At 46.1% G+C, this 13207-nt stretch overlaps 1 protein-coding gene across 2 annotated transcripts in view; it reads left to right on the top strand.

Annotated features, from left to right (window-relative positions):
* The first annotated feature begins 1318 nt into the window (after positions 1-1318).
* The window catches only part of TBC1D8 (TBC1 domain family member 8), a 49298-nt gene continuing 37409 nt past the window's right edge, over positions 1319-13207 (top strand). For both annotated transcript variants that reach the window (XM_057422217.1, XM_057422218.1), the window contains exon 1: positions 1319-1502. In XM_057422217.1, coding sequence (XP_057278200.1) covers positions 1376-1502 — 127 coding nt within the window. In that variant the 5' untranslated portion in view covers positions 1319-1375. The remainder of the gene's footprint in view (positions 1503-13207) is intronic.

A 13207-nucleotide genomic window follows, 5' to 3' on the forward strand; every position in this document is an offset into this window, starting at 1 on the left:
CTGGCTCGCTATTCTAGGTATGGGAATGAAATCATTGCTTTACTTTGAAACTGTAAAGAACACGATCACACAGTGATCACACAAGTGTGTACTAGACTGCAGCTGGGTACAGAATTTTGCCTGCTAAATGTTCCCACTGGCAGCTGGAAACCGGTCCCCGTGGGCATCTTCCAATTCCCCGTTAATAATTGCTGCTGGCTATGCTCAGCAGCGCGCTGCAGCATCAGAGAATTGGGAAATTTACAACTCATGGAGCAAGAGGTTGAGCTTGGTAAGGTGAAGCTCAGGACTTTTCCTCTAATCAAAATTCTCTACACAGAGGGATCTTTGGCCAAATTACGAGGATGTGATTTAACACACAGTGACTGAGGTCTTGAATCTGAATGAGGAGTGTGTGAGGTTTAGCAGCCTGCTGCTGCAGCAGTTATCAAGAAATTACTTAATACTCGCTCTAATCGGAAGCAGAGCATTTGACTGCAAGAAAGTTCTTATGTTTTAATGGCAATCTGGGTTAATGAAAATGTAAAATACAGCGTTAGAGGATTACCAATGTAAAGGTGCTGCGGCAGGAACCGTTTGTGCAGGTTTGCAAACGATCCCACCACCAGCTCAACCACAAGGAGTCCCTGATTATTTCTTAAATAAGGGGGGGGGGGAAGAGTAAAATTAGGATTCTGACTTTTCAACCGAGATACGCAGCTTCAAGCACTGGCGTTCAGATTCAGACATCAAAGTAAGTAGCTGCAGGCTCACTCACCCTTCAGGCTCTGATCCTGAAGGAAGCAGGAAAGTAGAGCTGCCTCCCTCTCCGCCTCCGAAGCCAAGCACCCTTTCCTGCCTGCCACCGCGGGAGGCTCTGCGAGGCCGCAGACCCGTGGATGTGGGGGTGCTTCCTCGACATGGGGCACATCCCGAAGGTGCTTACACAGGCTGGGTAGACCTGGGGGCCCGATCCCGGCGCAACCCGCTGCACTAAGCGCAGGTCACCAGGACTCTTGGGTGCCGTGGGAACCCCACTGCGCCGTGTGCGGGGCTCGGGGCACCATGGAACCCTCAGGAGGGGCAAGCGGAACCACGCTCCCGCCGGGAGGGAAGCCCTCCCTCCCGCTACGTGCCTGTCTCGGATCGCAGCCTCCTTCGCCGCACAAAGCCCCCGGCTCCGCGGGCAGGGCGGCCCGCTCCTGGGCTCCGCCTTCCGCCCCTCCCCGGCCGCCGGGCCCGCGCGGAGGCAGCCAGATCCGCGCCGCGCAGCCCGCGGGGGGCGATGTGACCCGGGTTGCCGGGGCGCGGTGCGGCGGTGAGGGGTGGGGGGCAAGGCGGGCGGGCTCGCTGGGGCGGACACAGAGAGTGCGTGAGCGCTCCGGACCGGGGGAAGATGTGGCTGAAGCCCGAGGAGGTGCTGCTGAAGAACGCCCTCAAGCTGTGGGTCACGCAGAAGAGCAGCGGCTACTTCATCCTGCAGCGGCGTCGGGGCCACGGAGACGGCGGCGGCCGCTTCACAGGTACCCGGTGGCGGGGGGGGCTCAGCGGGGCGCCGGCTTGGGCCGGGCCGGGCGGCAGATCCACCCCTGCCTCCGCTCTGCCCCGCGGGAACTTGGCCGCGACGGGGGGGACCCGCTGGTGGGGCAGGAGGCGGGAGCGGCCTCTTTGTTCGGACCGCGGCGGGGACCCTGGGCTGGCCGCCTCTGCTCGGGGGACAAGTGAGGGGCGGGCGAGGGGCAGCGTGGATCTCGCCCCTTCGCGGAGGCTGCCGCCGGCCGGGCGTAAGAACGGCCCCCGCTTCCCCCGAGTAGCCTCTGGAGCAGCTTCGTGCTTCTGTAGCCTCCAGCACCGCGAAAGCCACTTCTATTTTTACTTCCCCTCTCGCCTCCCGGTGGCTTTCTTAAGTACGACTGGGGGCGAGCTCGGGGCTCGGGCCCGCTGGGGAGAGCCGCCGGGGGATCGGGCCGGCCCTGCTCCCTGCGGAGCTGGCCGCGGAAACACGAACCGGGATCGGGCCGAGGCCGCTGTTCTCGGCAGGGGTCTGCTGGGGGCACCCCAGCCGGGCTGTGCCCCCGCCACCGGCCGCGACCTGTGCTGAGGCAGAGCTTCCCACCTATATATAATGGGAGTCATATGTATGCTTACGGCTTTTGGCCAGTACAGATACTACGGGGAGGAGGGTGTCAGTTCAGCGTTGTGGAAAAGTGGATTCCGACTTACTCTTGCATTTATCCTACTCTGGCGTTGATGTTGTCGAGTAACCGAGTAAAGAATCTGGGCCAGACTTTTGATTCAAAGACAACAGTGTCTGAATGCAAACAGACAATACTTTGAAGGATTAATACAGTTTAACAGTGTAAGTCTTATTTAAAGGCAGATGAAGTTGTTTTGTGCCTTTTTAAAATCAGGATTTTTAATGGTGGTTCATATATTTGAAGGGATGGTTGGGTATTTTCAAAGGCAGTATTTGCTTTATTAAAACCTTTTGCTTCCGAACCATTGACCCTTGCCACTTGATAGTACTTCTGTCTGCTGGAGCTTCTCCTAGATGTGGAGTCATAACGAACACAGAACTTAATTGTGGCTTGGGTTGATCCCGTGTTGTCACTGTGTTACTATTGAAACGCCAGCCCTGGTATTGTTAATGGAAGTTTTGCCAGCAAGTTAAATGCTGATGCTCATATTTTCCCCTGCTGCCCGTGTGGAAGTCATAAGCCAGTCTTTTGTGATTGTAAGGACGATGTGTATTAATTTTCAGAGTTAAAAATAGCTGTTTACAGCTGCTTGATTTAGGTCCAGGGCAATCATGAGGTTCAGATCCACAAACGTTAACTCCTCACACTTGAGCTTTCCGTGGCAGAAATCTGCAAGCTTAAACCAAACAAACTGCTTTTCTCTCCGGTTAAGTTTCAGGTGAATCATTTTGCTGAATCCACAGTGCACGGGCTTGCACAAATCTCTTCTGGCTGGCAAAGGAAAGCTACTCCTGCCTCCGTCAGTGTTTTCAAAGGGAACTAAATTCTGACAGTCTCATAAAGCATTTGGAAATGTTTGTATTTAAAAGAGCTTAGAAATTAGAGTCCTGTAACCAAAAAGCACGGAGCATGTCTGGAGTTAGATGGGTAGCTTCCCTCCCCCCCGCCTCCCTCCGTTTTTACTTGGGATAAATGAAATGGAGACCTGCGCTGAGAAACAGTTGGGCTTTGCTAGTAACTGTTTGCTTTCAGTGCAAAGCTTGCCTCCTGATTCTTGCTTTACATGGCTATAGAGACACTTTTACTACTACCTGCCCTTTCCAAACAGGCAGATGCAAAGGGCAGTTAAGCACTATCATATTTCAGATACAGTCTGCCAAGCTGTAGAGACATACGTTTAGAAGATTTTGTTTTACTGCGGAAGCAACGCTAAAGTGAGAAAAATCTCGATATCTCTCTTCTTTTCCCTTTAGTAACTTGAACCCTGGCCATTGCAGTTACGTTTGATGGAAAGGTAGAAGATTCAAAGATGTGAAGATCCTATACGTGAAAGCAGGTGCCATGGTAAAAGACAATCTCATAGCTCCTCCAGTGAGGAGGAGGAGGCTGCATATCCTCAGGCTGTGTTAGACCCGTGTAGGATCAGCAGAACAAAGCCCCCAGGAGACCGGGTTTCATACGTAAAGAGTGTAGATGGGGCAGGGGACCACCCGTGATGTGACTGGCTTTAAACAGAGTGGATGGGTGCGATTTTTGAGCTGCCCCTCCTGCCTGTTACTGCAAGATGTCCTCATGTTCAGTGCAAATGTTTTATGGCCCTATTCTCATATTTGCATGTTTTTTTTTTCTTCTTGGATGCTTCTCTCTCCTTGCCAGGGCATTTTGTCCATTATGTAAGAGTAAGCACAGCTGGAGGGTATGTTTTATGTGGATTTAATTGCTGAAGGATGGGCTACAGAAGATCTCTCACACAAAAGCTCTTTTCTTCCGTATCTGTTTCTTTGCGTGCTGTGTTTCAGTCGGACTCTGAGCAGATGTTTGTAAGAAAGATACTACATTTACTACTGTTATTTAATTTGCATCCTAGGGAAGTGACTGAATCCAGGCTGGGCTTGCAAGCAGTGGGTACAAAAAAATGATGGAGGCTGTGTTTAACTCCTCATTACCTGACCAGTGTCCTCCTGGTTTCTGTCTTCCTGAGGGACATGCTTTTCAAGTAACTGTTTAGCTTAGCACTTTACCTGGATCTCTGCCTGAGAGCTCTTTTGGGTCAGACTTAGGAAGGAAATGGATATTATTTTAGAAATACTTTATAGAAACTGAATTGTTTTTCTTTTTTTACTATTTTTAAAACTAATTTTAAGTTACAGATTTTAAGAAAAATATTTAGCTCAGCAATTTCTGTTGATTCTGGTCTGGTGGGTTTTGGAGGTTTTTTTTCCCCATAATTGGAGACCTCTTTATCCCTACTAAAAGGCTTGTGATGTAGGCATGATTAACAGGTCGAAGTTGGTTAGATTTGGTACTTGCAGATATCTTTAGTTCTGAGCCTATATATTAATGATAAGCTTGAGATGCTGCCATGGTAGTAAAATATACAGTCAAATTCCTTATAGTAGAATACAGCATGATGATTTAGCCTGTAAGTGAATCAATATGTTCATTTTTATGAGGGGAAGTTGAAAGCCTCATTCACCTTCCTGTTTGATTAGATTAGTTTTGTGCATTCTGACAGCAAAACCACTTGTTCTGGGAGGTGTTAGGAACGATTTCATCACAAACACTGGACTGAGAGTGGTTTCCCGTTCTTCCCAAGCAGCTGGCTTTGCAGTTGCTGTTTACACAGTACTTCACATCACACACTCTTAGTACATAAAAACCCACTTGAGATTCTTCTAAATACTTGTAAATTTCCCCTTTTTAAAATAAGGTGAAATAAAACTTTAAAATGAACTCATGTTTCGAGCGGCTTTTTGTCTTCTTTTTTTTCTGAGGTACTGTGCTGCTGTAAGTGCTGGCCTGAAGTAGATCAATAAAAATTATCTTGTTCCTGTTTTACTTGTGTTTTTAATTTAGTTATGTTATTTCCCCTTACTATTTTCCCAGCCTTCATTTTCAGCTGGATGAAAGGGCACTTTCTAAGCTGGATGTGGTCTTACATGGCTTACAACTTGCAGAGGATGAACATTTTGAAAAGAAATTGATTTCTCCTTCATTTTACATAAGTGTTTATGATTCACAACTTTAAATATAATACACTGGCAAAAAGAAGCATCTTCTGTATATGAATCTGACCTTTATTATTCCTTTAATAAAAATATATGTGGTATGTGTGATAAATACACTTCCTTGAGCTATATGCCAGCAATTGGAGTAACTCCCATCTCAGGATTTTATTTTTTCTAAGTAAAATTCTTGCAGGGTGGTACCTTTCGGACTGATCTATAGGGTACCTCTTGGTTGTGAATAGAGATGTGACTAGTTACATGATGAGAGCTCTCATCCTTATTTTCCCCTGTCTTGGATTTTAGTTTTTAATGCATACTGTAAAAAGGCTATTGATAATGGCTTTTTCTGGAAATTAAGAAAGCAAAAGATCTTTTGCTACTCTTTCATACTCTGGAGTCCAAGCAGTACTGTAATCATCGTAAATACATCAGCTTTTAGTAGCCCTGTACATCTCTGGAAGCCTGGGTACATAATTTCATAATAGACCGTATTTCAGAGAGAGGCTGTGAAGGGACCACAGAGGTTTTGGGGGTTCTTGTGACTTAAACAGGGAATCCATTTACTTTGCTCCTGTTCATTACACTGTAACAAGGGAGTGTCAAATACATAGTGAAGACTGATTTTTTTGTAGAGAATGAAACGGCTATACTCATAAGCTTTTATACATCAGGAGGGGTGAAAGGCAAAATGCATATTATATTTGTAGGATCATATTAAAAGATCTGTCCCAGTACAGTCTTCAAAGCAGCTTGCCTTTTTGTCCAAGATACCAAAAGGAGACGCTGACAGGTAAAGGCTCAATCTGAGCTCTGATTAAGAAGAAAATGGGGTGAAAAAAAGAAGTGCTCTTATTTTAAATGCAGTGGATTGTGGAGAGGAAGATGCCACAGTAATGATGCTAATAAAGGATATTGGTCATGCTCACTGTCTGCATTCATGGTTTTGTTTTCTTAAGGAAGAGCTCTCTGAAGCCTTGCACAAGGAGAGGGGGAAATCCAAATACTTTACTGAAAGCTTGGAATCTTGTCAAAATGTTATCTAGCCTTGCCCACAACTGGAATTCAGATCAGCAGTTTTTTTTCTCCTTTTATTTTTTGATCTCCTTATTTTACTGTAACATTTTTTAAGGCGAATGCATGCTTATAAGCTCTTCCCCAGGAGGGTGGCTTCTCCATTACAACATGTTTCCAAGAGGCATGAGTGGGAAGGAGGGATAGGGCAGGAGGGCCAGGCTCCTGCCTGCAAAGCCAGGCACCCCAATTCCTGCCTCCTGAACTGTGTGTGCTGCTCTGGCTCCCTCTGTTTGCCTTTCTGGGGTGGGTTTCCTGCTCCTAAGGAGCAGCCGTGCTGAGATGGATAAAGCAAAACCACAGATGCTTGTGTTGAAATGCTAGCATTGGGTTAAATCCTTATATTAAAGAGGAGGATGTACCTCTGTATGGAGAGATGGGACCGGGTTGTGTCTCCTTTGAGGGTGCCCACCCGCCTGTGCAACACTAATCAAGTGAACAGCTATGATGGCTTTTTATTTTCATGTTCTGGAGGCCAGATGGCACAGAAAAAGGCAGGAAAATCACAGATGCTTCGGGTTGGAAGGGACTTCCAAAGCTCATCCAGTTCCAAACCCCCTGCCGTGGGCAGGGACACCTTCCACTAGACCAGGTTGCTCAAATCCCCATCCAGCCTGGCCTTGAGCCCTGCCAACGATTGGGCAGCCACACCTTCTCTGGGTGACCTGTGCCAGTGCCTCACCACCCTCATAGGAAAAATGTCTTCTTTATAAAATCATTGAGCATGTCTGTGGTGGCACAGTGTAAGTAATACTGGATTTGTCTCCCCAGCGATATTGCAGCACCCACTAAAAATTAGAGACTTTTTGTGTATTGCCCCGGGCAGTGCCCTGTGTCTGGGTAGTTTACAGGGCTGCAGCAGCAGCTACTGTCCCACCTTCTCCTCCATTGTCAGGTGGAAAATAGTTTCAGGTATTTTCACTTGTAACGTGAGAATTGAAGCATTTGGCTGTGCAGCCTTCAGGGCTATAAAAATAGGCTTGGCCTGACCCGGACTGAAGGCAGAGGACTGAGATAAGGAGCTGTGAGAGCCTTGCGGTGGCAGTGTGCCTGCCTGGGGAAATGGCCCATAGGGAAGCAGAGGAAAGGAGAAATTGCCAGTGCCCAAGTGCTGTGGGGCAGTTTCCACCATCTCGGGAGAGCTGGGGCATGGTTCCGCCCACTTCTCTTTCCTTGGTATGGTGTTTTGCTTCCTGTGCAGTGATCTGATGCAGGAGCAGGATCTCACCATCGCACCTCAGGATGCAAGAGTCATGGGGACCATAGGACACTGATGTCTACAGTGAAATGCCCCAGATCCTCTCATTTCCTTATGCCCAGTCTCTCTGGAGCACTGGAACCAGTTTACCTAGCGGCAGTGTTTGGTCTGCCAAAACCCATATTGGAAGTAGGGTAAGAGCTTGAATATTGGTCTTTCCCCAGGTGAATAAATGCTTGGAGCATTAAGTCTTTATGTTGAAATCTAATGTCTGTGGTTATCTTCAAGTGTGGTGAGCCCTTATCATCACAAAGGAAACACAGCCTTTCTACAGCCCTTGGAGGAGTCCTCCATCTGTTTTGCTATGTACTTGCACAAATAAGTTCTGCAGGGTTAATTTCTGTGGGGGAAGCCTAATGAGAAATAATTTCTCATGAGTGCTGTGTTGTATCAAATCCTGTCTATATAGTTTTGCAAAACTCAGTGAAGACAGTGTGGCTGGTGTAAAGCTGCTGTTGTTAGTGGCCTTGCATAACTGACAGTGGTTTTATGCAGCAAACACGTGGATTTTAGGGTGGCCCAGGTGAAATTAACAACTTGTTAAACATCTGAGTTTTGAACTCTTAAAGAAATCAAATCAAGATGGTATGAAAAAGCTAGAGGCGTACCCAAGCATTCATGCTGGTGGCTGCCACTGGCCAGCAGTAACTTCATGCCCACTGTCCTGGGCCATATCCTACCTTGGTGCTGCCTAAAAGCCTCCACCCCAGCCTGTAATGCCCAGTGCCTGTGGGATGAGTGGTGCTCTCTGGCAGGCCTGTAAGGGTGAAGCCAGTGATAATCCTCAGTGCATCTCAGCTCTGGGTCTTGCCTTGGGCCAGCTATGGGGTTGTGGTCACCAGTTAGGGCTCCTGGTGGAAGCTAGTTCATAACCTCTCCATCCCTTTTTCAGCAAGGATGTTGGTCCTGTGGAGAGCTCCTGAGATGCATTGCATAGCCAGGCGAGCAACCCCTGCTATTTGGTGCCATCCTGGGAATGCCTTTTTGGCAGGCTGAGCTTACCCTGGTTGGTATGAAAACCACCTTTCTGCTCCAGCTGGAGCACAGGGATAGTGGGGGCCAGGGAATGGGAACATCCACATGTCCTGCTGCCTGGTGGTGGGCTGCTCTTCAGACTGTTTGCCTCCTGTAGTGTGGCTAATGGCTGCACACCATGGCTATTGTGAGACTGATTGCAAATCGTTGTGAGTTGGAGGGAACTATGTGAAGATGTGTAATTAGGATTCAGGATATGGAGTTCCCTGCTTCAAAGAGCCGAGATTAATTCTGCTTTATTGAAGCTGTCAGTTCTATTTCACTGTCCTAAAAGAACCCCAAAACTTCAACTTTATTTCCATGACCATCTGAATTGTTTGGTTTGCTCTTTTCTCCCAATTAGCTGCCTGAGCAGCTTAGTGTGCCTCTTGCAGCTATTTACTCTCCTTGCAAAACTGCATCAGCTGGGAAGCAACCTGTACTGTTAAAAAGCACTTCCCAGCTTTCTCCTTCTGAGAGAAAGACATTGTTTTTGTCATAGCGCTGCTTTTGCATCCTGGGTTTGTTTTAATTTCAGCCTCCAGCTTTCTGGTGGAGGAGTAGAGATAGCAAGCAGCGGTGAAAAGCAGCAGTGAGCTCATGAGGATGAATGCTGGAGAGGGGCTTTTTACAAGGGCCTGTAGTGACAGGACAAGGGGGAATGGCTTTGAACTGACAGAGGGAGATTTAGATTAGATATCAGGAAGAAACTCTTCCGCTATGAATGTGATGAAGCCCTGGCACAGGGTGCTGAGAGAAGCTGTGGCTGCCCCATCCCTGGCAGTGTTCAAGGCCAGCTGGATGGAGCTTTGAGCAATCTGGTCTAGTAGAAGGTGTTTCTGCCCATGGAAGTGGAACCAGATGATCTTTAAGGTCCCTTCCAACCCAAACCGTTCTGTGATTCTGTGAATTCAGAAGCATGCTTTATGCTTCATGGCTTTGCACTGAAGCGAGAGCCTGACAGGATGCTGAGCTGTGGCTGTAATCATAAATCCCTCAGTTTGGTGGTTTTGTCTTACAGAAATAACCTAGTCTGGAAAAAAAAAAAGTTAGGAGTATTTAAAACAGACCTTTGGCACAATACGGATGAGCACAGCCACCAACTGTTCCTCTGCAGGGCCTTGTAGACCAGGAGTCACTACAGTCCCTGGGGACTGCACCATGCCCCACTTACCTGACTTGGAAGTGCTGGGTGCCTGCAGCTGAGAGCAGCCTCTGCTTTGGAGGAGCCAAGCATCTTGGCACACTGGTTTGGGTCTGGGTACTGTGGTGGTCCTCTGTTTTCCCAGAAGGGCTCTATTGGCAGATTTTCTCAAGGCAGGCTTTGTTGTGTGCTGCTGTGGGGTGCAGTGGAAACCTCAAGTCTTTTCTTTACTCCAGGTAGACCAAGGAGAAGTGGAAGGAGAGTTTCCTCTCTGCTTCAAACTTCTGCAGTAGTCAGTTTGCTTGTACAGTGGCTAAAGCTGTTCCCTAGGGTACTGGAGACAGAGGTGGGGCTCTGTCTTCTGTGTGATCCCTTTGGTTTTGGGAGAGGGCATGTAAACACCTGGTTTAGGAGGTTCAGGGCTGTGGCACATGGGTGGGAAAAGATGCCTCCAGGTGCACATCTCATCTGCTGCTCCCCAGGTTTTAAACATGTCATCAGAATCTCTTACTGTCTAATTGTAAAGAAACCACAGTCACTGGTTGTGATATCTTATTTAAAAACAAAGTAAAACTATAAGGGTAATATTTAATAATAATTAAAAAAATTAATAGCAGCTTTGTCTTTTTGCCTTTTTGTTTTCTTTTTCAGGGTTTTATTAAATAATTTGTCCTGAACTTTTAAGTGATCAGTCCAAGTCCCTCTGCCTTACAGCATGGCTTAAATGCTGAAGTGACCACCCCATTTAAGGGAAGGCATTTGAGTAGTTCTGAGAAATTTCCCTTTAAGGTCTTTAAAATATGATGGAGGTAAGCAGACATCATTTTGCCCTATATAGAGGGTGCCTTAATTCATATGCTGTTGAGCCAGACATAATTGTTAGTGCTTTTGACCGTTTCTCGAGTGTTGTCCTAAAAGATGGAAATACTAGATAGTTTTTGAGTTCCAGTTTTTAGTTAGAGTTCAGCTTTAATCACCCTCTGGCCAGTGTCTCAGGAAAATACTATGTGGTTAAGTAAGACTGGTGCAGGAAAGGAGCCTGCATTCTTTAGTTTGAAAGATAAGGTACGTTTAGGAGAAATTGGTGTTAGATTAATTTACTGTAAACATGTTCTTTTTTCTAGATTAGTTATGAATGTGACACAGGATAACTTGTAATGGGACCTTTTATGTTTCTGTGAGGGTATAAGGAACCATAAGGAACCATATCTCTAAAGGGGAGGAGTGGTGCATTTGTGATAGTTCCTTTGAGAACCCAATTATTACGAAATATCCTTGACTTATTTTTGTTTTCTGTGAAGAAAAGCTGAACAAATTCATTGTGCATGATGTGCATTGCATCCCATTTGGTCACAGGCTGACCTCTCTAAAGGGGAGACACTCCCCTACCTGTTGCAGATTTTGAAATGGTTCCTTGCTAACTTTTATGCTTCAGTTCATTTGTGTTATTGTATCCGTAATAAGCATGTACATTTGATAAAAATGGATTTGCAATTAGAAGTGCAACAGTCTGTTTTACTTGGAGGTATTCCAGTTTCCAGTGTTGAAGCAATGCAGTGTGCACAAAAGTAGATGTTTCAATGGAATAAAAACTACCAAGTACAGTGTGAGATTTGTGGTGAGTTTCCCAGGTTTGTTTTATAGACTTACCTCTGAAAAAGTACAGGTAGATGTTTCCTCTACCTGAAATGCAGCTTACAGCTAACATGATCTGATTTACTGAGGAGAGGCATATAGTTTCTGTAGAAGTGTGTCTGTTTCCACTTCTTCTGTCCTCTCCTCCATTTTTGTCAGAAGTATGCATTACACCTGACACTGGAATATGAATTTTACCCTGGGAGTATTCTTTCTGCATGAAGAAACTTGGACTTTTTGAGGACCCTGCCATGTTCCACCAGGGGTCTTTAGCAGGAGGCTTTGCAAACCTACTTCTGCAGCTTTCCTTAGTGCAGTTACTGTACAGTTAACTGCTTTCCCAAAATATGTCTGCACCTTGGGAGGTCAAAAAGTGGATGAGAAGTTGGTGGAGTGGCTTATTAAAGGGAAAGAAGCACTTAGGTTTAAGTGCTTCCCAAAAATCTTGACCCATATATAGTAAAAAGAAAAACAATGGGAATTCTGGGAGGGAAACCAGTGTAGCAGCTCTTCTCTTTCCCCCACCTCTGCTTCTGTTTCCTTTTAATTTTTGACTGTCCTGTAGCATAAATAGTTTCAGTGTTGCCTGTGATATGGAAGAGGTCTGCTGCATCCTACTGAAAGCAGTGTGAGCCAGGGACCCTTTATGTAATTTATATGTACCTGAGAATCAGAAACCCTTTTATTTTATGAACAGACCCTGTTTTATAAGAGCCCCTTCTGTGAGCAAGGTCTTATTATTAGGAAGGTGCTTGCTCACAAGCTAGGTGTGTTTCAAAGTGTATTTCAAAATCAGTGCACTGTGTAAAGTTTCGTGTTTGTTTGTTCAGGGACTTAAGTTGTTTGTTTCTCCATGCTTCAGTGAGAAGCCTAACACAAGTGTTGTGATTTGAAAGCTACTCCAAAGGAGCCAAAGGAGACAACTCACACTGGAAAAATTCTGCCTCTAGTTTGAGTAATTTTCATGCTACTATATTTTCAAGTAAATCACCGTGTTAGGCCTGGGTGTATTGATTAGCGATTAATCCTTTTCATGCTCCTGCAAATGCACTCTTAGTAATTCCCTTTTTCCTCCCCCTTTGCCTCTGTCAGTCTCTCCTTTATGTTTCAGCACTTAAGCATCAACTTCATGTGCAGCTGAACCACAGCAGAAGGGCAGGTGCTAGATCACAGGCATGGGCTCCTGCCAAACCAGGTTACTGCTCTGTGTTTGGCAGGAGAAAACTAAGATGATGATCAGGGGGACTGCTGCACAGCCTGCAGTGATGGCTGGTGGCCTTGTCGGGGGGATAGGATGAGACCCAGACATGGAGACAGAACTCACCCTTGCTTGCTTGACTACTTCAGTAGTACTTGCTCTCCTTATGTGCCTTCTGGAGCAGTCCCACTGCAAACCCTCCTGGCAGAGGTGGGACAGGACAGGATGGGACACCCTGTCAACCACAGCACTGGCTTAAAGTGATTTAGGTGTGGGGTTGCTGTGCCCCTGTGAAGCCCTCATAGGGGGACCAGGCCACTTGGGCTTTACTCTGGCAGGTATCCCAGTGACTTGCTCTTTCTTTCTTCTCTTTGATTCTTAGTTCTGGCTCCTCTTTGTCATCCTTAGTTAATATGTTAGCTATGGGTAGTTTAGATAAGGGAGGTGATTTTTTTTCTTTGCAAGGAGGAAACTTTCCAATAGTTGGTAAGCAAAATAGAAATTGTAAGCAGAAGTAACCAGTGAGAAGAGGAATTGTCTTTTCTGGTCAGTTATTCAGGAACAGAAAAAGGAATTAATTTTGCACAGGCTAAGAGATATAACCAAAATTGTGCATCTACTTTAATGTGTTTTTTGTTTTTTCTTTTTTTTTCATGATTTGTGGGGAGAAAAAAAGAATAAAAGGATTATTTCACAAATCAC

Source organism: Pezoporus wallicus, unplaced genomic scaffold (genome assembly GCF_028554395.1).
Source record: "Pezoporus wallicus isolate ANWC-B61680 ecotype Strahan unplaced genomic scaffold, APGP_CSIRO_Pwel_v1 contig_5785, whole genome shotgun sequence".
In the NCBI taxonomy this organism is placed as follows: domain Eukaryota; kingdom Metazoa; phylum Chordata; class Aves; order Psittaciformes; family Psittacidae; genus Pezoporus; species Pezoporus wallicus.